At 37.0% G+C, this 23,625-nt stretch overlaps 1 protein-coding gene across 2 annotated transcripts in view; it reads right to left on the reverse strand.

The window, feature by feature from the left end:
- Positions 1–247: 247 nt before the first annotated feature.
- Positions 248–23,625, reverse strand: part of LOC5576812 (pyrokinin-1 receptor) — a 351,135-nt gene continuing 327,757 nt past the window's right edge. For both annotated transcript variants that reach the window (XM_021838770.1, XM_021838769.1), the window contains 2 exons: positions 10,793–10,913; positions 248–1,744 (listed from right to left, as the gene is read on the reverse strand). In XM_021838770.1, the coding sequence (XP_021694462.1) occupies positions 930–1,744; positions 10,793–10,913 (936 nt within the window). In that variant the 3' untranslated portion in view covers positions 248–929. The remainder of the gene's footprint in view (positions 1,745–10,792; positions 10,914–23,625) is intronic.

Below are 23,625 nucleotides of genomic sequence, written 5' to 3' on the forward strand. Positions count from 1 at the left end.
TATCTGCGCGTTTACCGCTACGGCTACCTGGGGTCCACAATGCACAATGCTAATCGAGTTGAATCATGCCAACAGTAGCGTCTATTGTAATGCGTTATGACGTTTAGAGTACCTGATGATGTGACAAAGAACGATAACTTACAAGGAGTACAACGAAATGGAATGTATCAATTATGTTATCAACCAATTTTATCAATTGTTGCCGCGTGAAAAAAAGACATTTCGGATACAAATAAAATAAACTATGCAATCAATACCGAAAGTTTACTTCATACATTTAAGACTTAACATTAACACATTTCAGGTTTTGTCCAGGCGATACATATGAATTCGAAAATAAATCTATACACAGCCGTTTCTGTTGAATTTCGCAAATTTCGTCCGAGTTTCCAAATATTTACAAATTACATAATGGCGACCAATTCAATTTAGCACCCCACGCGTACCGTATTATCATCAATCATCCTTTCTTCAATATGAAGTACATTAAAGCTGATAACCGTTGGATTGTTTCTACAGCAGATCTGACAAAAAGCGTGGCAGGGCCTACGCTTTCAACAATCACACATTGTTATAAATTATGAATTATGATTGACAACTTTGTACACTTGCCGTTCATCGCCGTGCTTAGAAACCTTTTAAACGTGTTCTTAAAGGTAAGTAAATTCTCATTTCAAACGATAATCTTCTGGTGCGGTATGTAACAAATTCGAGGAAATTTTATCCACGTACACATCAGAAACAACAAGCTGTCCACGAGCTGGATTAGGGTACCGAACAACTCCACAGTTCACCTTTCATGGGAACATCTCATCGGTGGGAGAAGCGTAGCAAACCCCACAAATCCCAAACCCTGTCAGTCAGAAAGGTACGTACTTGCATCACCTTAAAAGTTTTTTTTATTATCCGAAAATTGGCATTCATATGGCTCAGGGTGCCGAACTGCTATGGCTTTCTCTCAACTTTATCTCTTTCATGTATGCCTCGAGGTCATCTTCTCGGCCCTCCGAAGCCGGCATGCCAAAATCTATCGGATACACGTTTGCTGCTGATGACATTTTCGAGTTATGCTCGACTTCTGAACTTTCTCTTTGGCCGTACATTACGGGGCTGTAAAAATGAACTGCCGTTGGGTGTTGATTATGGCGACTCTGTTTACCCTTCAAAGGTGCCATGCGGTGAAGATAGCGCCACAGCTTCAACCGATTATCCTTGTGCCGATTTTTACGTTTAATAAATATTTTTATTTCCCCCTGCTGGCTGCAGATTAGATCCAGATTGGTGACATCGCCTGGCAATTGAGCGCGCGAATTGGACTGATTGAGTTTCTCGTCCAACGATACGCCTGCAAAGTTTGCTCCTTGTCTGTTGGGTTGGGTCGACGTTGACGAGGATGAAATTGACGTGGCACATATGTGGCTTCGTTGGAGGCTGTGCGGAAGCGTCTCTTCCGAGGATAATCGATTCAATTGTATGCTAATGCGGGACAAATTTTCCGTGGACCGCGACAGGGTATCTTTCGAAGGATAGATGTTGAGGCACAACTCCTGCTCCTGGGTGTACAGATTCAAGTGGGCCGACGACGTCATCATCACTTTCGAAGTGAACATTTTTGGGGCACATTCCGCCGCGGCTCGGTCCGAGTTGAAACGCTTCACAGAATGGCCTCGTGATAGTGCTACGGAATCGATTGACTGTTTTTGAGTAGAGGACGAGTATAGGCTGTCATCCTTGATGGAATTGCCTGCAAGTAGAGTAACAGTTCATTAACATCTCTGAATGATGAAGCTGGAATTGAGTTGATTGATAATGTTGATGAGCCGCTGAGAAATATGTAAGGCATCCCTGAATAACAGTACATTTGAAATCTTGCTGATAAGGCAAAGGTTAAACAATACGGATTAGTTAGTCTCTAGTACTTTCAAATGATGCCTTGAATTGACTGTTGGAGAAATTTTTGAAGACCATCCTTAAATCATTGAAGAAGTTCCTTACAAAATGCCGGTCATCTTTTCTATAGATATTTTGGGAGCAACCTGTAAATAGGAATTGCTTGTGGAATTTGTGTAGGGGAAGGGGTGGTAAAATGAACACCTTAAGGATATCATCCTGTTTCTGATAGAAAAATGAAGAAATTGTATAATTCTATCGCACAACATCAAAACTAGGGATGTTATCTATAGCAACAACACGAATTCAGACTGAAATAGTAAAGTTTTCACATATATTTATCGGTAGCAAAAAACAATGCAAATGTTCATTTTACCTGCACTATGTGGGTAAAATGAACACCATGCAAAAAACGTGAGCAAAACAAATATTTTTGAAAATTTTCATTGCATTCCCGAAAATACATCCATTAATGATTGTAACCCATTCAAAGAGAAATCTAAAGGTATCAGATTTTGCATCATACCATAACGATATTGACCTCACTGAAAAACCTCAAGACTCCCGAGCTAAAACTTACGTCAGTTCTAGTTTTCAAACGTGGTTTTCTAAAATCATAGTTTTGGTTGACATTTTTACTTCAATTGACCTCCGTATCAACCCGAACACTTCGAATTATGCTCTAAATCGTCCGTGCGTGATAAAAATTCAATCAATTTTTTTTTTGCCGGTAAAAGGCACGGTGTTCATTTTACCTCCCCTGTTCATTTTTCCACCACTTCCCCTAGAAATCTTTGCAGCAATTGTTGAAGATATCCCCAGTAGCACTTGGAATTTATGCAATATTGAAGAAAAATAAAAAAAGCTTAAAATGCTATTACATTTCAGATCATTTGTAACATACAACATTCACGATTACACTGAAATCTAAATTTATGAACTAGATCGGGGGTTCGTAACTTGAATTGGCTCGTAAATTGACCCAGTTAGTAAAACGAGGGAGTTTAGTTTGTGAAACGATGTTTTGCCTTTTGGAGTCTACCAACAATGGGGCTATAAAACCAAAATCTGTTTTTACAGATACACCACGTGGTGATTGGCATAAAGTCGTTTGGCATAAAGTCGTTTGGCATAATGGTTGTTTGGCATAAAGTCGTTTGGCATAATGGTTGTTTGGCATAATGTCCGTTTGGCATAATGGTCATTTGGCATAATGGCCGTTTGGCATAATGATTGACTTAAAATAAATATTGGATTTTTTTTAGCTTTTACCGGAATCAATGCCACCGAGCCTAAATAAAACTCCTGACGTGTCTCTACATCTCAGAACATAGAATACCTTTGAGCTTGTTGCAATATACAGTACTGACCCGATTTTGTCAGCCCCCGATTTTGTCTGCCCCCGATTTTGTCTACCCCCGATTTTGTCAGCTTTTTGACCCGATTTTGTCAGCCTATTTTAAATTTGTCAAAAAGTTGTAATCGTCATGTTTTACCACGTTCACATTAATGTTTATGATGATGTTTGATGTCATGCACGCATGGGCGTAGCCAGAGGAGGCAATGGCAATGCATTTTATTAAAAGTGAAAAAAATCGATGTGAACAACATAAGGGAGAAGGGAGCCCCTGACAAGAAAAAACTGGCTACGCCCATGTCCATTGCCCTCTTAAAAGTCCATGTAACCATGTAACACGTCAAAATTTGAAAAACAGGAACAAAATGAAATGACCCGATTTTGTCAGGTTCCCCATTTTGTCAGCCTAAAATTCATCGAAGGGCTGACAAAATCGGGTGCTTACTGTACATATTTGAAAACAGTAAATTGGCAAAGAAAGTTCGCAGTTTTTTATCAAGGGAACGCTCATAGAATATTTCGCTGCAGATCAAGCTCTGTCCCAGTTTGGACGTAATACTTGATGAAAATTACTTGATAAAAGGATGGATTTTTTTTTTGCAAAAGCTCTAATCCAAGGATTTATCAATGCGACTTAATGAAAAAATAACCTATATACAAGAGCAGATTATTTTTCGTTCAAAATGTTTAAAGCTCTAGCGCAAAAAATCTTTTCACAGTATAGCTCAAATGAACAACACATCTTTAAAAGAAAATATTTTAGACAAAACTTTTCAACGGTTCAGTATAAATTCAAATTTTAGAGTGTACATCAAAAACACCGTCTATTATCGATATAATGGAAAATTTGTGATTGAAATAATATTTTTCCAGCGCGTTTGTCCAAAAAAAAAAAGTATATGTTGCATATTGGCACAAATTCGACTTGAGGCACCTCCTAATCTTCTCCAAATTGGATGAATATTTGTCTGGTTGTTTGTTTTAGTATTGCAACTAGGACTAGGGGGTGACTGGTTGAATCCCAGAAATTTTGATTTTTGTGAAACTGTCTAATACACATGTTGGCAAAAATGCTGGGGACGGTAAAACTCGAAAGAACCGCTAATTAAATAAAGAAGGGTGCATATTAGATGGTCAGTTCATTCACCACTCCGAAATGTATAAAGTTACGACAATTATGAGTGCTAAAAACTTTTCAGGGAAGTGGTCTAGTAGGGGAAACGGGATATTTGGGGAACTGGCATTCGGGGAACCGACATTCGGGGAAAAGTAGCACAACCTATCAAAGTAACTGCAGTAATCGATTTCTCTTTTCGCTGATAATTTGAGCAGATCAATGTTATCGATTGCCGCCCTTGTGTCAGTTGGAAACAAAAAAAAATAGCTTCAAGGAACAGTCTATGCATAAAAGAAGGAGAAATTTATTGAAATTTTAATTCAACAGAACAATCAAGAGAAGGGTAAATTTGTGCTAAATATACAAAAGTCTTCAGTGCAAAAATTTGTTTCAATAGCGAAACTCAAAAGAAGAATTAATATTTGAAAGAAGGGTAATTTATGGATAAATAATAAAATACTTTTGGCAATAACTTTCCTAATATGCTTTAATTTATTCAAGAGCGAATGATTGTTGAGTAAAGTGTAATTTCGAATTAATTGACTTCAAAACAAGCCTGATGTCATTATAAAGATTCAATAGAAACGTAAAAATGAAAAATTGAGAAATTTTTGGTTTCAGACTCTTTATGCCAAACGGCTTTATGCCAAACGACTTTTTGCCAAATGACCTACCACCCCACGTGGTAAGTTATTGCATGTACCATGGTACTGATGAGCAGGAGAATAACAATGAAGTTACACTACTGCATTCACTCGTGGTTCCAGATCTCATACTTAAATGAAACCCTTAAACGTAGTACCGTAATTTCGGGTGAAATTGATCATTTTTCACGGTTTTTCTAGTCTGTTTTCTATAATGTTAACAATCCCAAACAACTAAATGCAGGAAAACAAGTACGAAGGTGAGCCTCATCGACTTACGTACCGAAATTTTCTAACAAATGTCATTTTAGTTTTAACAAATACCTCTAAAATAAAAAATCAGAGGATCTCATTTCAGGGTGAAATTGATCACTTGTCAATGCCATTATTGTTAGTTTCCAAAACAACTCTATATGATAAATTTGAGCACCCTGAATCCGAATATGCTTGTAAAATTCTTAACAATGCAATATTTATATAAATAACGAATAGTTAAATTTCAAGAAATACGCTGAAAGCGCCTAAATGTATGCAATTTCCTAAGGAATTCAATGATATCTAACAGAAATTCAATTATTTCAACCATATGAGCTAATTGGTACGAGTTTTGGTGATGAAATCTGGTTTGGGGATATATCTCAAGCATCCTCACAAACTTTCAGGTTTATACCATGTTTACATCCTTGCTTATAAATAGAAGTTCATAGGTGTTTGTCAATACTGCACCGTGCATGATTTTGAAATTTTACGTTATATTCATAGTAATAAACATTCTTTAACGCAAAAAAACTTCACAACACACAATTCGACAATAATTACGACAAGCATCGTTCATTTACTGCAGCTTACATCACCATTTGTGCTCCATTACGAGTAAATAGAATCGTGTGATACGATGATCAATTTCACCCTTCTGATCAATTACAGCCGATTTTACGGTAGAATAATGAAAAAAGGTTTTATCTACGCTTTCATTGGGGCTCTCATTTGCGGGGTGACCCATTTTATGAATGTATGAAATAAAGTATACTTTATTTACATCTATGAAACTATAGTTTCATACAAGAACATACAGCATTCTCATAAAGTAGTTTTTTTTACAAGAAAATATGGCAAGATATCGAAATTTCAAATTATAAGAATTAGCTGTGGACTCGCTAAACGAATATTTCGAAAAAATCATGGAATAGGACAAGTGATAGAGTCATCATTTGACATTTGATGTAATAGAAGAATCACATTTTCAAATATTTCATTTTCATTTATTTAGTTAACATCTAAACAGATAACACTGAATCAGCAATTTCACGCCACAATACTCGGTTCATGGCCGCAGCTCTTCATCCTCGGTTCTGCCCCACGTTCGCCAAATCGAAACGCACTTGATCTGCCCACCTAACTCGCTGCGCTCCACGTCTTTTTGTACCAGCTGGATCCGAAGCGAACACCAGCTTTGCAGGGTTGCTGTCTGGCATTCTTGCAACATGCCCTGCCTATCGTATCCTCCCAGCTTTGGCCACCTTCTGGATACTGGGTTCGCCGTAGAGTTGGACGAGCTCGTGATTCAACCTTCGCCGTCACACACCGTTCTCATGCACACCGCCGAAGATCGTCCTAAGCACCCGACGTTCGAAGACTCTAAGTGTTTGCAAATCCTTCTCGAGCATCGTCCACGTTTCATGCCCGTAGAGGACTATCGGCCTTATGAGCGTTTTGTACATGATATATTTGGTACGGGTGTATATCTTTATTGACCGCAACTTCTAGTGGAGGCTATAGTAGGCCCGACTTCCACTGATGATGCGCCTCCGTATTTCACGGCTAACGTTATTGTCAGCCGTCAGCAAGGATCCAAGGTAAACGAATTTGTCGATCACCTCGAACTTATTCCCGTCTATCGTAACACTGCTACCTAGACGAGCCCTGTCGCGCTCGGCCACACCATCTAGCATATACATTGTGTCGGTCGCATTCTCCACCAGTCCAACTTTTGCTGCCTCGCGTATCAGGCGGGTCTACAGGTCTGCAACCTTTTCAAATGTTCGGCCGACAATGTCCATGTCATCCGCGAAGCAAACAAATTGACTGGATCTCGTAAAAATCGTTCCTCGGCTGTTAAGCCCGGCTCTCCTTCTAGCGCAATATTGAACAACAGGCACGAAAGTCCATCACCTTGTCGTAGTCCCCGGTGGGATCCGAACAAACTGGAGTGTTCGCCTGAAACCTTCACACAATTTTTTACACCACACCCACACCCGCACCAAATGTACCATGTACAATACGCTCATAAGGCCGGTAGTCCTCTACGGGCATGAAACGTGGACGATACTCGAGGAGGACCTGCAAGCACTTGAAGTCTTCGAACGTCGCACAGTGCTTCGTGCCTTGGACAAAAGTCAAAAATTCAACTTTTATATTCGACCGAATCAAGTAGGCCATGATGTTAACACGTGTTTTGAGCGTGTAGTACAGATACTAGAAAGTTCGTGCGCTTTTCAAAACAAACCAAAACACCACGTGTCAACACGTTGTTTCATCATTATATATTATTCATTGTTTTCGTGTCAATCTAATCCTTCTTCAATTCGCTTTATTCCCATTCTAATTATTTTTTTTAAAGTAAAATCCGTTATGGACCATGTTGAAACAAGTAAGTAGGAGTCATTCCATTTAATTTTCTGGGATATATTCTTACAGTTGTAGAAAAAGATGCTTCTGAGCTATAAGCTCTTTAATACAGAAGAAAATCAAAACACTAAATCTTCTTTTTGCCCATACAAAAAAGTACATCAAAGTACCTTTCTAAAATCCACTTTCAAATAAAATTTGAAGTATTTTTTAAATTCTGTAAGTGATTCCAGCTGCATATGTTTGCCGATTGTATGTCATCTTATGATTTTTATATTATGCTGCCACAATCATCAATAAAGTTTGTTTCGAGCTGTGGATTACTGCCGTTCCATCCGATTAAAAAAATCATGTTCTGAATGTCATGTACAGTTGTTATGGCACTGATTCTCCGAGATATTTGAGAACGAGCTAAAGACGTTTTGAAAATTTTATTGCTGCAATATAAACCAAAAGTGTGCTAAATGTGGAAGATCATACAAAATTTTCGTGAAGCAAAACTCCGACTGTATGTATCAAATTCTTCGAGTGGGGATCAAGTACAGGTCATGACTTCTGTACAGGCGTTAGCTTTGTACATTGATTTAAATCTATCGGAGTGAGGTACACTTTGCTTAGCAACACTTTGAACGAATTACATCCGAACTTGCTTCCTAGCCTTTATGCGCTGAGGCAAGAGAAACAAAAAAAAATATTCCGAAACCGATTTCTGCATCAGAAACAAGTGGGGCTTCGATGGAAGATCAGGACATAGCATGTAAAAACAAACATTTTTGGAAGCGGGAAAACCGGATGAAAGTTTCCAATGGTCAGCAGTCGCGATGGTTCCGTTGATAATGATCGAAACAAAAGGAAATCAAACCCTCTGGTCAAATCCTCTATCAGGATCGACTTTTAACTGCAGACTATACAGGTTGATGTTTATCAAAGAAGGTACTGGAGCTGTTCTGAAAATTAAAGTTGGAAGCAACCCATAAGTTGTTAAGGGAAACTCGGTTGAAACATACCAGAAAGTCATCAAGAATAAACAGTAACAAGGAGTTGATGAATTATATGTTCCTCTGCACAGACCCATCAATATCCGAAAAGAGAAAAAATGTTTCTAAAAATCATCAAACAGAAATCCACGACATATCAACTCTATTTGTAGATAAAGAAGATAATGATTCGATTGATCTGTTCTCGGATGATTAATAGCTCGTAAATGAATTGTGTTGCCAATAAAAATAAATTTTATGTAACCTTTTTTATTGGGTTTCATTTTATTCGTTGGAATAATCAGTACTTCAATATTTATACAACAAGTTGGTTATTGAAACACTTTTATGGTTACGCATGCCATATACATCATTTATGCAAACAACTAAAGTACTTTTCATGCTTTTTATAACATTTATTCTAAAGCGAGCACTGTTCTATGGTGTCATATGTAAAACTTGACGTATAAGCCACTTATGCTATTACTGATGCAACATGTGTCAGTCATGCCAATAATGATGTTTTTTGTGTATAACGCCTTCCTCCTCAACAGCGTTGTGCAAAACCGCATAAAACAACCTGTTATGACTTTTGTCCCCAAGTGTCATACGTTCGAAGCACTATGCGTCGGGTGCTTAGGACGATCTTTGGCGGTGTGCAGGAGAACGGTGTGTGGCGGTGAAGGATGAACCACGAGCTCGCCCAACTCTACGGCGAACCCAGTATCCAGAAGGTGGCCAAAGCTGGATGGATACGATGGGCAGGGCATGTTGCAAGAATGCTGGACAGCAACCCTGCAAAGATGGTGTTCGCTTCGGATCCGGTTGTTACAAGAAGGCGCAGCGAGCTAGGTGGGCGGATCAAGTGCATATCGAATTGGCGAGCGTGGGGCAGAACCGAGGATGGAGAGATGCGGCCACGAACCGAGTATTGTGGCGTGAAATTGTTGATTCAGTGTTATCTGTTTAGATGTTAACTAAATAAATGAATGAATGATTTCTACACGCCCATAGCAAACAATTTGCAAGAAACCACTACGTTAACGTAAGTCTGTTGTTAACCAACAAAAAGTTGATTTTAGCTTCAAATATTTTTATTCTGATGAGCATGGAAAAGCCCACGATAAAGAATTCACAGCGATAAATGTGCTAACTTATATTTTCCGCATTTTAAAATCAATTTCCAACGCCAGCTCTGGGGCATTTGGACTGCATAATAGATTAAACTTAACTCCAATTTCACATCGCGTTGCAACACCACGAAATGTTTTCATTCGATTATGAATAGCACTACGACTGAACGATAAATCGCTTGGAGCGGTAAGTCACCACTGTGGGGTTAAACTTTGCGGAAGTTATTCGGAAAAAATGATTGAAGCTTGACGGAATGAAATTGTGATTGATAGATATCATTTGAATTTTCAACGCTCATAGCAAGAAGCTCACTCTTTTTTGGTAATTCTCTGATTTTGTATGCGCTTGGGTAATTATTAATTCAATATGGAATATTTTTTGAAGACTATTCTTTGATCACCATATGACAACCACATGGCTTTCACCTGTGTAATACATTTGGTCCCATTTTACCACCAGTTTAGTTCGTTTCTCTCTTTTTTCCTCGAAAGCAAAAAACGTCCTGACAAACCGAGCGCGAGCACTCACGTTAATTTTCCCTTTAAATTTAAGTGAAGGTACCGCGGTCTGAGTTATGATGGTTTAATTATTTACGCCCTATTCCGCTTCGTCAAGATTGCCTTTTTGAAGGACTGCTTTCAATTTTGCCAACTTCTCACTGCTTTGCCCATGTCAGAATGGTACATTGAACAATTTCCATAAAAACGTGTGGCTCATGAATTATTGAAAATACGCACGTAACGACTCCCCGCTGAGAGTTTTCTCAAGATGTATCACTCTTACGTAAATGTCCATGGCCTCGAAAAATAGAATCTGCTCCAAAGGGGTGCAAGAATACGGGCAGCCAAGGTTGAAATGACACTTAACTCAACCGTTATTGCCACAACATACTCTTCTATCTTCCATTTATCGATAACACTCCCGACCTGGCTCGATTCACGTAACAACTATTTCGTCGAAAACAACAACCCCAATCGCATATTTATGTGTAATAGTAATAATAATCATAACGACTATAATGGCGATGATGATGATGATACCGTACCTGAGAATTCAGAAGACTCCTTGTTTGAAGTTGGACGTCGCTCCCTTCGGGACAGTATTCGGTATGATCGCTCTTTACCACGTGATTTGCGCGATATTTGACAGCCACGGGCCAGCGTCTCCTAAACAATATAGACTGTAAATGAATCTTAAATGACCATTGATCAAGTAGTGAAAAAGTGGTGGAAATCGACGGGCAATGTGGAATAATATGATAATGTATGGAGTGAAGCATGTGTTGTAAGCAATGTTACTATGATGGAAACATTTAGGCAGAAATAAGCATAGTTAAAAGATAAACCCATTTTTGGAACACGTTAAAAGTTAAAAGGAAAAAAGTAATAAGCTAAAACTTTTGGAAAACTATTTTATTTTGAATACTATACAGGAAAATAATAATATATTTACACTGTCATTTACAGTTTTTTTTATACGAGGATCTCGTAATGAAAACCTCCAAAAATTCTCTCAGTATTAACTCTACGAGTTCCTCTTATTGTTTCCCAAGTTATTCTCATGTTAAAAGATTTCTTCAGGAATTACGGAAGTATTTTTTTCCCAAATTAGTAAAGGGAATTTCTGGAGGAACACAAGAATAATTCACTAAGTCTCTGGACTCTGGACCAATCTCAGGAGAAATTCCTATCATTATTTGAAAAGTTATTAAATCACTGCAAGTATTGCTGGTATAATACATCCCAGACAACCAAAATGTACGTACATATAACGAAATCGCCTGGAGGCTTTGTATGTGCAAAATTTCACTTATAAAATGTCGCGAAAAGGCCTTCTACGTATGAAAGTGGAGGCGATATACGTGCATATATTATGTGATGAATAAAAACATACAATGTGAGTGTGTGAATTATCGTCCGAACTAACCTGTGATCTTATGCGACTTAACTTATGATAACAAATGTTGATTTGACAGCTGCTACGGATTGATTCGACTTACTTTGTACGAGTATACGGGACAAAACAAAATGTACAAATGGAAAAAACGTTTTATGCGAGGAAGCTCATCAATCTGACGATTGTATCCACCGTGTTTTGCGGGTTTTATGTAATTTGTGTGAATCAACGAGTAATAACGTGAATTTTCATACGAATTCTGGTTGTCTGGGATGTAATATATCCTTGGGGGAAATGCCAATGAGCATTTAAGAAAGAGTTGAAAAATTACTAAAGAAACTTCAGCAGACATAACCGCATGAATTGTTAAAGTCCCTGAACAGTAAAGTGATGCAAATTTTGAAATTTTAGCTCCCCTATGCTTAAACGATTTTAATTATAGTGAATAGCATCCTCCTGAAGTTTGAAGTGATTCGGAAGAAATTTGACTGTGCACACGCCATTTGAAGTTTATATGGAGATTACTATGGAAAACGCCAATTTTGTGTTCAGCCCTTTATCTCTTCGTCATAATATTTTATGGAAAAGTGAACACACTCATCTCATGTGAAAACTTCCCAGCTACAACTTTGCCGAAGACCACTTTTTGATTGGACGTCAGGATAAATTGTTATTCATCATCATAAAGTTGGTTTGCATGTAGCATGCTTCACCAACTGTTCGGCAGGCAACAGTGGTGCTCCTGGCGGGAAGAATAGATCAAAGTAATCCAGGCTACTATGTTCTACAGCACAAAAGCAGTGTTGCTTTTGAAGTAATTGAATGATCATCTCAGCATGATATAGACTTTGTTATCAATAATAACAAATTATCCTTACGTCCCATCAAAATGTGGTCTTCAGCAAAGTTCTAGCTGGGAAGTTTTCACATGAGATGAGTGTGCTCACTTTTCCATAAAATATTATGACGAAGAGATAGAGGGCTGAACACGAAAGATTGGCGTTTTCCATAGTAATCTCCATATAACTCCATATAAACGTGTGCACAGTCAAATTTCTTCCGAATCACTTCAAATTTTGGGAGGATCAAAATTTGCATCAGTCTACTGCACAGTCTTTGGATATTTTTTCAATTGAATTCCTGTAGCAGACTTTGGAAAATATAACAATTATTTCACACGAGCCATAATTTTATCCCTTGCTTGTGCTTGCATCCACATAACACGCATGAATTTCATCGTTCGTGGATGATAATGATACACAATTCGCTGACTCTCTCAATCTGATCAAGAAACATAAGCGAATATGATCAATTTTCTATACCCAATTTGTGACCAAAGAGGTGTTACAGTTATATGCTAATAGATTATATATAATTATAATTAAGTTGGGTTGCATTACCAGAAAACAAAGAATTTGGTACCTGTTTAAGGCAAATCATAAATCTCCCGAATGGCTCGATATCGTTATCGTCTATGACAGTTAATGCTCTTGAACGCTCTCTCGTCACTTATCCGCAGAAGAAGAGAATCGTGTCAATAGAGTTTGGCTTTAGATTCCATTGCATGCTCCTGTGAATGAGCAACGTAATCAAGACTAATCGTATTCGGGTTGCGTTGTACGAGTGCAAAAAGATATTCGTTATTAGTCGAGGATGGATTGCTCAACTGGTGAGCTCGTTTCATACTTGTTTTCCCTTTTCATCAATGATGTCGTCTTATTTCTCGGTGAAGACTTCTGCATACTTAACGCCGATCTTATGAAGATTTACAAGATTATTGAGGACATTTCTGACTGTTCCGAGTTACAATCGCTTCTTGACCGGCTTATTGAATGGTGTGGGGAAAACAAAATGACACTCAGTGTTCCTAAATGCTCTATCAACCGATCTTGTTCAGGCATGCGTTCGGTGATGAATTTTTTTTTCACGGGTGGACTTTATATGAGACCTGGGCGTTATTCTTGACCTTTAAGTCTCATTACGAGGAGATCGTGAAAAAATCTCGTCGTCAACTAGGATTTATGTCCAAAATTACAAAGGAATTTCGCGACCACTCTTATATCATTGTATGTAGGTCTGGTCCGTCCTATACTGGAATCATCCTCTATTGTGTGGGATCCCTATCATTCAACAATGATTGACAGAATTGAAGCTGTGCAGCGCTAATTCTTAAGATTCGCTTTACGATTGCTCCCTTGGAATGATCCTGTGAACCTGCCTCCGTACGAAGCTAGATGCCAGCTTCTGCAAATCGAATCATTACAACTACCCAGAAAATGCCAAGGCTGTGTTCATCTCGAACGTCCTGACTGGGAAACTTGATGCTCCTAACTTACTGGGATCGTTCGATATAAACCTGCCAGAATATACCCTCCGCTCTGTAGCCCTCAGCACTTTTCCAAAAGAATTTCGGAAAAGAATGAAATTTTGCTGCCGACACGTTGTGTAAAAACCGCCGCGAATTAACATCGACCGAGAAAACGTCCTATCGTGATAACATATTCCAACAGATTGACGACCTCTCCTCATAGCCGCTATCGTGACCAGACGAAAAAGATCAGTTACTTCGTTTTTCTGTCGTGTTTCCTTCTGCTCTAGTATCAACCCGAATCCTTCATCCACCACCATCTTGTCGTTCGCAACCCGCAACTTCTTAGCCAATAATGCTCTCTGCGCACTCTGCAGAGATGGCCCTAAAGAGGGTCACTCACACACAACGCGATTTCTTTCGTTTGCCGATTTCCTTTCGTATAACATATATACCAGACACGCTGAAAACTAACTACTCAGGTTGTGTGTTTTGTTTAACTGCATTGGAATATTTATCAACTTTTTCACCATGCTTTTGTCATGCCAATATTTTTCTGGACATAAAAGTATTTTTTTATTTGAAATTAAACTTATTAACAATTTACTATTGATATTTCAGACTCAATACTTTTCTTGCATTTATCAAATAACCTTTATCTGCTACACGCTCCAATGATTTCTTTCGCTTACCCCGACGACTCCACACTAACATAGATTTTATTTAATATTGACGTTTATACTCTAACCATAGATTCATTAAGACACACAGTATTGTCCGATGAATACACCATCAAATAAATAAATACTCGTGATCACACTTTTTTCATCCTGACAACCTTACGCTTATGTAATTTTCAAACAAACGTCACTACAAGTGTCGACATAAATCATCCTTATTCCTGTTTCATATAGTTTTTGTATATACATGCCTTTTATTTTCTTCATCGCTAAAAGTAACCTTTGCATGGTTCTACATTATGAATGTCGACGTACTTTTTTTTATCTTCGACTATTATCTACCATTCTCACAGCGATATAACAATTTAAAACCAGTTTTAAGTAAGAGTCGTATTTTTCCCCCTTTTGTATGGATCGCATCACCGACCAAAGATGGCTCCCTCCCTGATCAACACCCTTCCCATGATGATAGTGAAGATACAGAGGTATTCTCGGTCTGTAAAAGTAACAATCATTAAACACATTCCTTCCTTATCCCAACTGACTGTAAGGACTTGACCGGCGCCGTTATTGATCAATAAAATGAGTTCTGATAAAATGTGCACTTCGAGAATAATGCGATGTGCCTTGAACTGTTACACTCTCTATCAGCTCATTCGGATTGAAATCTTAACTCTTTCCTGTAAAAAATCCTCTCAAAATCTCTCGATTTTTTAAAATTTATTTATTTAGTTGGTAATACATCATTTAATTTAAAGTAACTATCAGGACGCCAATTTTTTTTTAAATCCTGCTCTATTTTCTTGAGAATTTCTGAAAGAATCCTCAAAAATCGGAAATCCTCAAAAGTTTTTGGAAGAATTCCTAGGGAGATTCATACAGGATTTTCGTGAGATATTTCTGATGAAAAAATGGAGCGTAGGACTCATACTTCAATGTGGTGAAATTCATCATGGCAAGCTCATGAAAGCTTTCTGGAATATTTCTTGGATATGTAATGGAGGAATTTCCTAATAAATTATTGGAAAATTCCTGGAAAGATTTTCTGGTAGAACTCCTGAAGTAATGCCGAAGGAATTACTGAAGAAATCCTGATAGTTACTTTAAAAGCATTCTCTTAAGGAATATCGGAAAGAATTCCTTTAGAAATTGTTAACAAGTTCCCAGCAATGATCTTTGAAAAAACTTCTGAAAGTCTTGATTGAATGGAAAATATATATTCCAGGAAAATTGACGTTCTGACATCGATTTCTTCAGCAGTGTTATACAGGAATTCTTGTAGGAACATAAGATTTTTTGTTTGATTTCTTTGTCATATTTCATTGGGATTAAATTCACCATACAGGGTGTCCGCAAATTATCCGAACAGCAAAATATTGGAAAGATGATCTCGCATTGAAAACAATGAAAAATCAATGTCCATATACCTTTTATAATACATCTACCGTTTTGATTCATATTACGGACACTTAAGGCTTCAGCGAAGTACAACTAATCACTACACATATAAATTGAATCGTTCTGTACAAAACTTTAGCCTAATCAGGCCTTGAAAACTCTTAAATTTCGAATGGAGGATGAAGATTTGGATTCCACATCTTTAATTCACTTTAATCAATAAAATTGTTAGGCCTCTTCATGATTTTTATTCCGGACACAACCACACTTTTGCTTTATATTCCGGACACTTTGATTCGAATTCCGGACAGCTCTTGAAAAACAATCCGAATAGTCGAATCATTAATTAAACGCACTACACCGTTAGAAAGACGTCAAAACTAGTTGAACATTGTAAATTTTCATGGATTGCTATGTAAAATGTTTATAAAAATCATCTTCAAATTGGGAAGGATTTAAATTGTAACCCTTGGATCGCGAGTCTTCGACCATATCATGTAGGCCATCTAGACACCTGCATAACGAGGAGAAGATAGTTGTAGAGGTTCTTCGTTACAAAGCAGTTGTTTCACGACTTGGATACCGATGGCGAGCCATAGCGCCGAGCAGCGCATGAGACGAGTCTCCCCGAGAGCACATCACCTAGCGCGCGCTTTTAGAATTTTCGTGAGCCTCCGTCTAGCGCAGCACACTAGGATTCCGATGAGCTGAGAGACGATTTGGTTGGAGGCTCGTCAGTACATTTATGTGCTCCTGAGATATATGTAACTCTATACTGGAGATGTGTTATCCCCAAGGGGGTGGTCACTCTACGCACTTCAGTCAGTGCGCCGAAATGTGCCATAGCTGTGCAAGGCACACTGCGTAGAGTGACCACCCCCTTGGTTATCCCTAAAACCAAAAAGAGATGAATCCAAATGTCCTATTATGATTTGAAGTAATCTACAGGTTAGTGGCTTCAAGTTAGACTGGAAATAGAAAATTGTACGGTTCAAATCCAGTGAGTTCTATGGATATTTCTCTTCCGTCGTAAAGCTCGGAAAATAGCTCTCTTTAAGACACCTCAATACATTTGGGTTGGATTTGCAATTATTTAAAATCGGAAATGTGTCAAACTTACTTCTTAAGAATAAAATAATCCAATGTTTAAAACCATGCAAAAATATTGAATTTATTATGCTTGATTGTATAGAGCCATGTCTTCAAAGTTTGTACGGATAATTTGCGGACACCCTGTAGTAAAAAGTTAAAAAATTCCTGCCATCCGCTAGAATTTTTGGATAAACTCTTAGAAGTCCTTCAAAAATTACTTAAATTATTATTGATATGAGATACGAAAAACGAAAAGAATCCCCCGGCAACTTCTTCAAGGCATTCAAACAAAGTTGTGGCAAAATCCCTTTTGCAATTCCTGTAAAAATAAGGTAAGAATTACTGGGAGAATAGCTTATGACATTCTTAAAGCATTGAAACTGTAAATAAACTTCTCGGGGAATCCCTGAATAATTTGGAATCACGAGGATTCCCAGCAGAAATCTCTAGAGGAATTTATGCCAAAATACTTGTGGGATTTTTTTTAAATATTCTAGAAAGTATTGTATTATAGATTTCTGGAGTAATTACTGTTTCTCGGAACAATCCCTGGAGTTCAGACAGACTGGACTACATGATATGTTTGCCTTGCAAATATATGCCAAATACATGGAGTATTCTGATACTTATCTTTCCTATACTTATCCTTAAATTACAGCAAAAAAATCAAATATTCTATTATCCCCAAAAAAGCAAGCAAAGAAAAACATCGTATCCATGCAAAATGATCAGAAAAAAATGAAATCTGGCCAAAACTAGTTAGATTGTCTTAATTTATGAAATATCTTATCTTAATATGTTGTTTGATGTTTTTTATTTATTTTTTTTTAGAAGGAACTATTCACATATTACGTAACTTTTTGAAACCGTATTCTTGAAAGTATTTTTTTAATAGAATGCAATCAAATTAGGCTGGAAGCACAAAATATGTTTGTAGTTGACCGAGTTTTATTAAAATGTATATGAAGAGTGGATAAATTTATTTTAAACGACTTTGAAATACATCTTCAAAATTTATGTAAAATATTTATTTATTCTAGAAGCTCTAACTTAAAAATCAGGAAATTTGTGATGCTTTCTGATATGCACTTTTCTAAATGGCGGTGACATGACACGACACGTTCAAAGTCATCAAAATTACCGAAGTATTACATTGAGTAGTACAGAAACTTGAATAAAATATTTTTCAATTCTCATGATAAAATCGTTGAATCATAAGCTTTCAGATAGTGCATATATTGCATTCATAAAATATGAATTGCGTTCTTTATTTTATTATCATTTTTTTCTTTTATTTTAGACAATTTGACGGCAAATTTAAGTTCAATTTTAATCAAGGATCATTATTATACAATACATAAAGTATATTTTAAATGTCAATTCCTGTGCTTCCTTCAAAGGGCGATTTGCCCACTGGAAGCATTAACATGCAGTGTCTAAAAAAAAACATATAAATCTCGAAAAAAAAATACATCCTTTACTGGAGTTGGATGTATTTTTTTTTCGAGATGTCACAACCCAAGTAACAAAGTTAATTTTATGCTATTCCTAAAGTATTCTCTTACACCAATAGTTTTATAGAACTAGAAATAAAACCAGTAATTCTACAAACCTACACTAACCCAATGACAAACCTCTCATAAGACTAAAGTGACCCATACTAGAGACGGTGTTGGAGTGCAACTGTCAAGTATCTATTAAAATTTGTAATCATGCACTTATGACAATCCTCAACACTTCAATAAACCTTCCACAAGTAGTTCTCAAGACAAGTAAAACTCACAATATGTTCATCATGTTGGTTTGGCTAACGAATTTATAAATACTTCTCCATAACATTATCAATCAGTAATAAAACAAAATGCAAATTGAAACATCTGTGATAATAACTTTCCGTTTTTTTCGATACCTTACCTGTGTTTTCGGTTGTCACGCTTATTACATCGTGAATATCATGCATGAAACATCCAAGACGCACAATGCGCCTCGACAATATTGCATTTTCTGAAGAACAATATCATCAATTTGATGCCCGAAAATGTCGAACATTCCAGCATACATGGATTCTCCCATCATGGCTCCCTTGCCAAAGCATCGATAATTACAGTCATGGCAGTAGTTTTACTCAACACCATCATAGAACCATGATAAATTTTGCTGAACTCGGGCAAGCGTAACAAATATCACTTGAGAGTTCTTATGTTTGAGGCGATCTTAATGAAGATAAATTGATGTTCTTGAAATACGTGATAAGATTCGTTCCTTTAATTTAAGAGAAGCACATTTTGACGTTTGTTTACTTACACTTTTCGTTTTTGGAGAAATGCGTTTATGCTAGATTTTCTTACAGCATGAAATTTGAAGCTACAAAACGACTAAAGGTAAGTATTTCCAGCTGTGGATAACTTCTTAATAAGGCATAGATGTTGAGCAGGGAAAGCTATCGGACATTTAACCACATCCACAAGTCCACCTTGCAAGGAGGTGTCCAGTGGTCCAGTTCCGCTCCTATATCATGACCAAGGGGAGAAAAATCACTGGAACTGGTTGTTTACGTTATTACAGTGAAACCCCCATGAGTCGATATTGAAGGGTCCATCGACTCATGGAAATATCGAGTCATGGAACAGCAATCCTTTGGAAAGCTGTTTGAAGGGACCATCATAGCAACCATGAAATTTTGTTTCCAGTATGGTTCCATGAGTCGATATCAAGTCATGGAACATCGACTCATGGAGGGATCACTGTAGTAAGTTGTGCGCCGTGAGTTCAAAATTGACTTCCGTGAAGATAGATCGAAAATCCATGCAAGGCGCCCCACAGTGGGACGAAACTGAAAATTGACGGTCAAAACCTCTTAGAGGCATTTTAGCACATAGGTGTCTTAGGGACATTGTTTTAAATTAGCATCGCGAGTAATAATGAAAAATATTTTTTAAATTATACTGAAAAGGGCACCCGTGAAAAAAATATTTTTTTTTTTTTCAATTTGTTTTAGGTTGGTCATTGTTTCAGCAAAGTTTTAGATCTTTTTGTTTTCAACAACTTTGCTTGATATTTTTGACTTCGTTTTCACGATGATATTTTTTAATTTAACAAATTTTTCCATAAATATCATTTTTTGACCATTTCTATAATTAATGTGCATTTTATGAACATGACATGATCTACAATATTTTATATATTACAAAAATACACAACTTTGCCGAATATACCAAAGCTGTGAAATCATCACATCGGAAGATATAATAAAATTATGGTAAAATTTGTATAATTTTTGACCATTTTTCTAGGCAAGTTTCTCTTGAATCGGCACTTTTCGGCAGCCATATTTAGTATGCTTTGATGCCTTATTATATCAGTTAAAGCCCCATGGCAAAAGAATGATCGGGTCTCACAGGGCACATTGGTTTCAACCATTTTTTGACAAGCATGGATTAATATTTTGACATCAAATAGTTTTTTGACCTTCTGTGTACTCACAGTGCAATCAATAAACTTGGGATAAACTGTTATTTTTATATCACAAAACATAGTTAAAGACATCTGTATAAGTTTACAAGCTGTAAAAGTAGTGCATAAAAAATATTTTTATTAAAATAAATACTATTTTTGAGAATTAACTAGGTAGGTTTCTCTTGTATCAGCAAGATCGGACATAACTTCACTTTTGCTGGCACATTAACCTAATGGTTGAAAAATAAGAAGAATTTTGGCTTAACAGGCGAAATTTTATTTTACTTTCTTTTATTATTTGCTTTTCATCGTAAATACATATTATAATTTATTCTTAATTTTTTCACGCAATGTGACCGAAGCCGAATTACCTACGGCTGCTACGATTTGGTGCTAAAATTGAGAAGTTTTAGTGTGACAAACATGTTGCTTCAAAATGTTGTTTTGCTTTATAATAAATATAGAGAATTTTAAGTTTATTAATTGCTCTGTTAGCATACAAAGGTCAAATAACTATTTGAGCTCGAAATTCCAAGCTCGTAAAAAAATGGTTGAAATCAATGTGCCCTGTGAGACCCGATCATTCTATTGCCATGGGGCTTTAACTGATATAATAAGGCATCAAAGCATACTACATATGGCTGCCGAAAAATGCCGATTCAAGAGAAACTTGCCTAGAAAAAAGTGGTCAATAATATATAATTTTGCCATAATTTCATTATATCTTCCGATGTGAAGAGCTTTGGTATATTCGGCAAAGTTGTGTATATTTGTAATATATAAAATGTTGCAGAACATGTTGTGTTCGTAAATTGCACATTAATTATAGCAATGGTAAAAAAACTGATATTTATGGTAAAATTGGTTATATTAAGAAATATCACCGTAAAAACGAAGTCAAAAATATCAAGTATGCTCAGCTAAGTTGTTGAAAATAAAAAGATCTTTGCCCTAAAATAAATCCTTCAAAAAAATATTTTTTTTCACGGGTGCCCTATTCAGTATAATTTAAAAAATATTTTTCATTATTACACGGGATGCTAAATCAAAACAATATCCCGAAGACACCTATGCACTATGGTTCGAAGGCGGTCAAAACCTCAAAAATCAAAGTGGTTTTCTCCGAACCGTAATATTTTTCCCGACTTCATTAACATATTGGTGGTTTAAATCCAAAGTTTGAAGCAGATTCATTGAATTTTGAATTTTATACAACTCTTTGAGTGAACCGTGGACATGATTTTCCAAGAAAATTAATAATTGCGATCTATAATTCACCAGCTATTTATGAATTTAAAGACAGCTCAAACCGCCATGGTATCTTCAGAGAAATTATTTGTAGATACATAAAGTTTATCTGAATAGAATAATATTTTTAATTGTGTTTATACAAAGTAAATTTAGGCAAAAAATTCTTCAGAAAACATATTATTTTTCATAAAAGTACCCTAAGACATTAGTAGCCCGCAAATGCCCGCGATGAGAATAAGTTCATTCGAAAGCTAAAACCAAGAGCTTTCAAGTAAGGTACAAATTATTTTGCGAAAACTTGCGATAGATCACTTTCAATGCGTTTGAAGGTGTACGGAGTGCAATTCTAGTTGAATAATAAGAATCCTGTGGTACGCTAGTATGTGTATTGCAATCGTAGTAGCCATGAATGGCATTCCGAGAAGGAACGATTTACTCGCACCAGTAGCGCAACCAGGATTTGGTTCTAGGGGGGGTTTTGTAAACTTTAAGGTTTATTTTTGAAATCGTAGTTATGTTTAAAAAATAGTCGGGAAATTCATGTATATTAAACCTTTTTAACACATATATCAAAAATAGATTGAACAATATAACAATATATTTGCATCATACGATTCAATCACTCTTCATCTGTATTACTGCTTAAATATGTTTTCAAGTTTTTCTACAATGACTGCAGCAATTTACAATAGAACTCATTGCCACGATTCTTTCAGTAGGTCAGAAGTAAATCAGCATTGGAGAACTTGACTTGTAAATCCAAAAAATTGAGTTGAGGGTCAGAAAGGTGTTTTGCTTTCATTGTAAAGATTTTATGAACAAAAATGTGTAATATTTCAAAATTTTCTTTGTTGGATACGATCAGACGTTCTTTGTTGGATACGATCAGATCATAGACGATACTCACAGTTTGTTGGATTCCGAGTGAGTGAACTTCTTGAAACGACAACGATTTCCAGCTGGAATTGGGTAGGTTTCAAAGACAACGTCGCTGACGAAGCAACGAAGCAACAACAACCGAATCTGGAAAACAGTAGCAGATGGTTCAACGGACCAGATTTTCTTCACCAGGACTCCTTATACTGGCCAAAGGAACCAGTACATAATGGAAATACGATAGAAGAACTACGCGCACATCTGCTTCACCAAGGAAACACTTCAGTATCCGCTGTTGATTTCAACTACTTTGATTCCTGGGTGCGTCTACTACGCGTGACTGCTATGCTTCTTAGATATATGGGTAACCTTCGTAAAACAGCGACTAAGCAGGATCGAACAGGTGGCCCGTTGTTAAAGTCAGAGCTACAGTCTGCCTCGTTTTACATCTACAAGCATATACAACGAGAGGTGTATTACGAGGAAATAAACCTACTTACAAACTCCAACAAGCCCCGTCTACCAAAATCCAGTCCAATATACTCCTTTACACCATTTTTGGATGAACATGGAATACTACGAATGCGGGGGCGAATAGGAAACTGTGAATTTGCAACAATGGATGTGAAGAATCCTATTATACTTCCAAAGGATCACCATGTAACTAGGCTGATCGTGCTGGACTACCACGTACGGTATCAGCATGGCAATCATGAGACGGTTGTGAACGAGCTGCGACAAAAGTACCGTATTCCAAGGCTCAGGGTGCTATACAAAAGTGTCAAATCGAGCTGCCAAGTGTGTAAGAACGAAAAAGCCAAACCAAATCCTCCACTGATGGGAGATCTACCTTTTGCTAGATTAGCAGCGTTCACTAGGCCATTTTCGTTCATCGGTGTGGACTATTTCGGGCCATTGTAC

Source organism: Aedes aegypti, chromosome 1 (genome assembly GCF_002204515.2).
Source record: "Aedes aegypti strain LVP_AGWG chromosome 1, AaegL5.0 Primary Assembly, whole genome shotgun sequence".
In the NCBI taxonomy this organism is placed as follows: domain Eukaryota; kingdom Metazoa; phylum Arthropoda; class Insecta; order Diptera; family Culicidae; genus Aedes; species Aedes aegypti.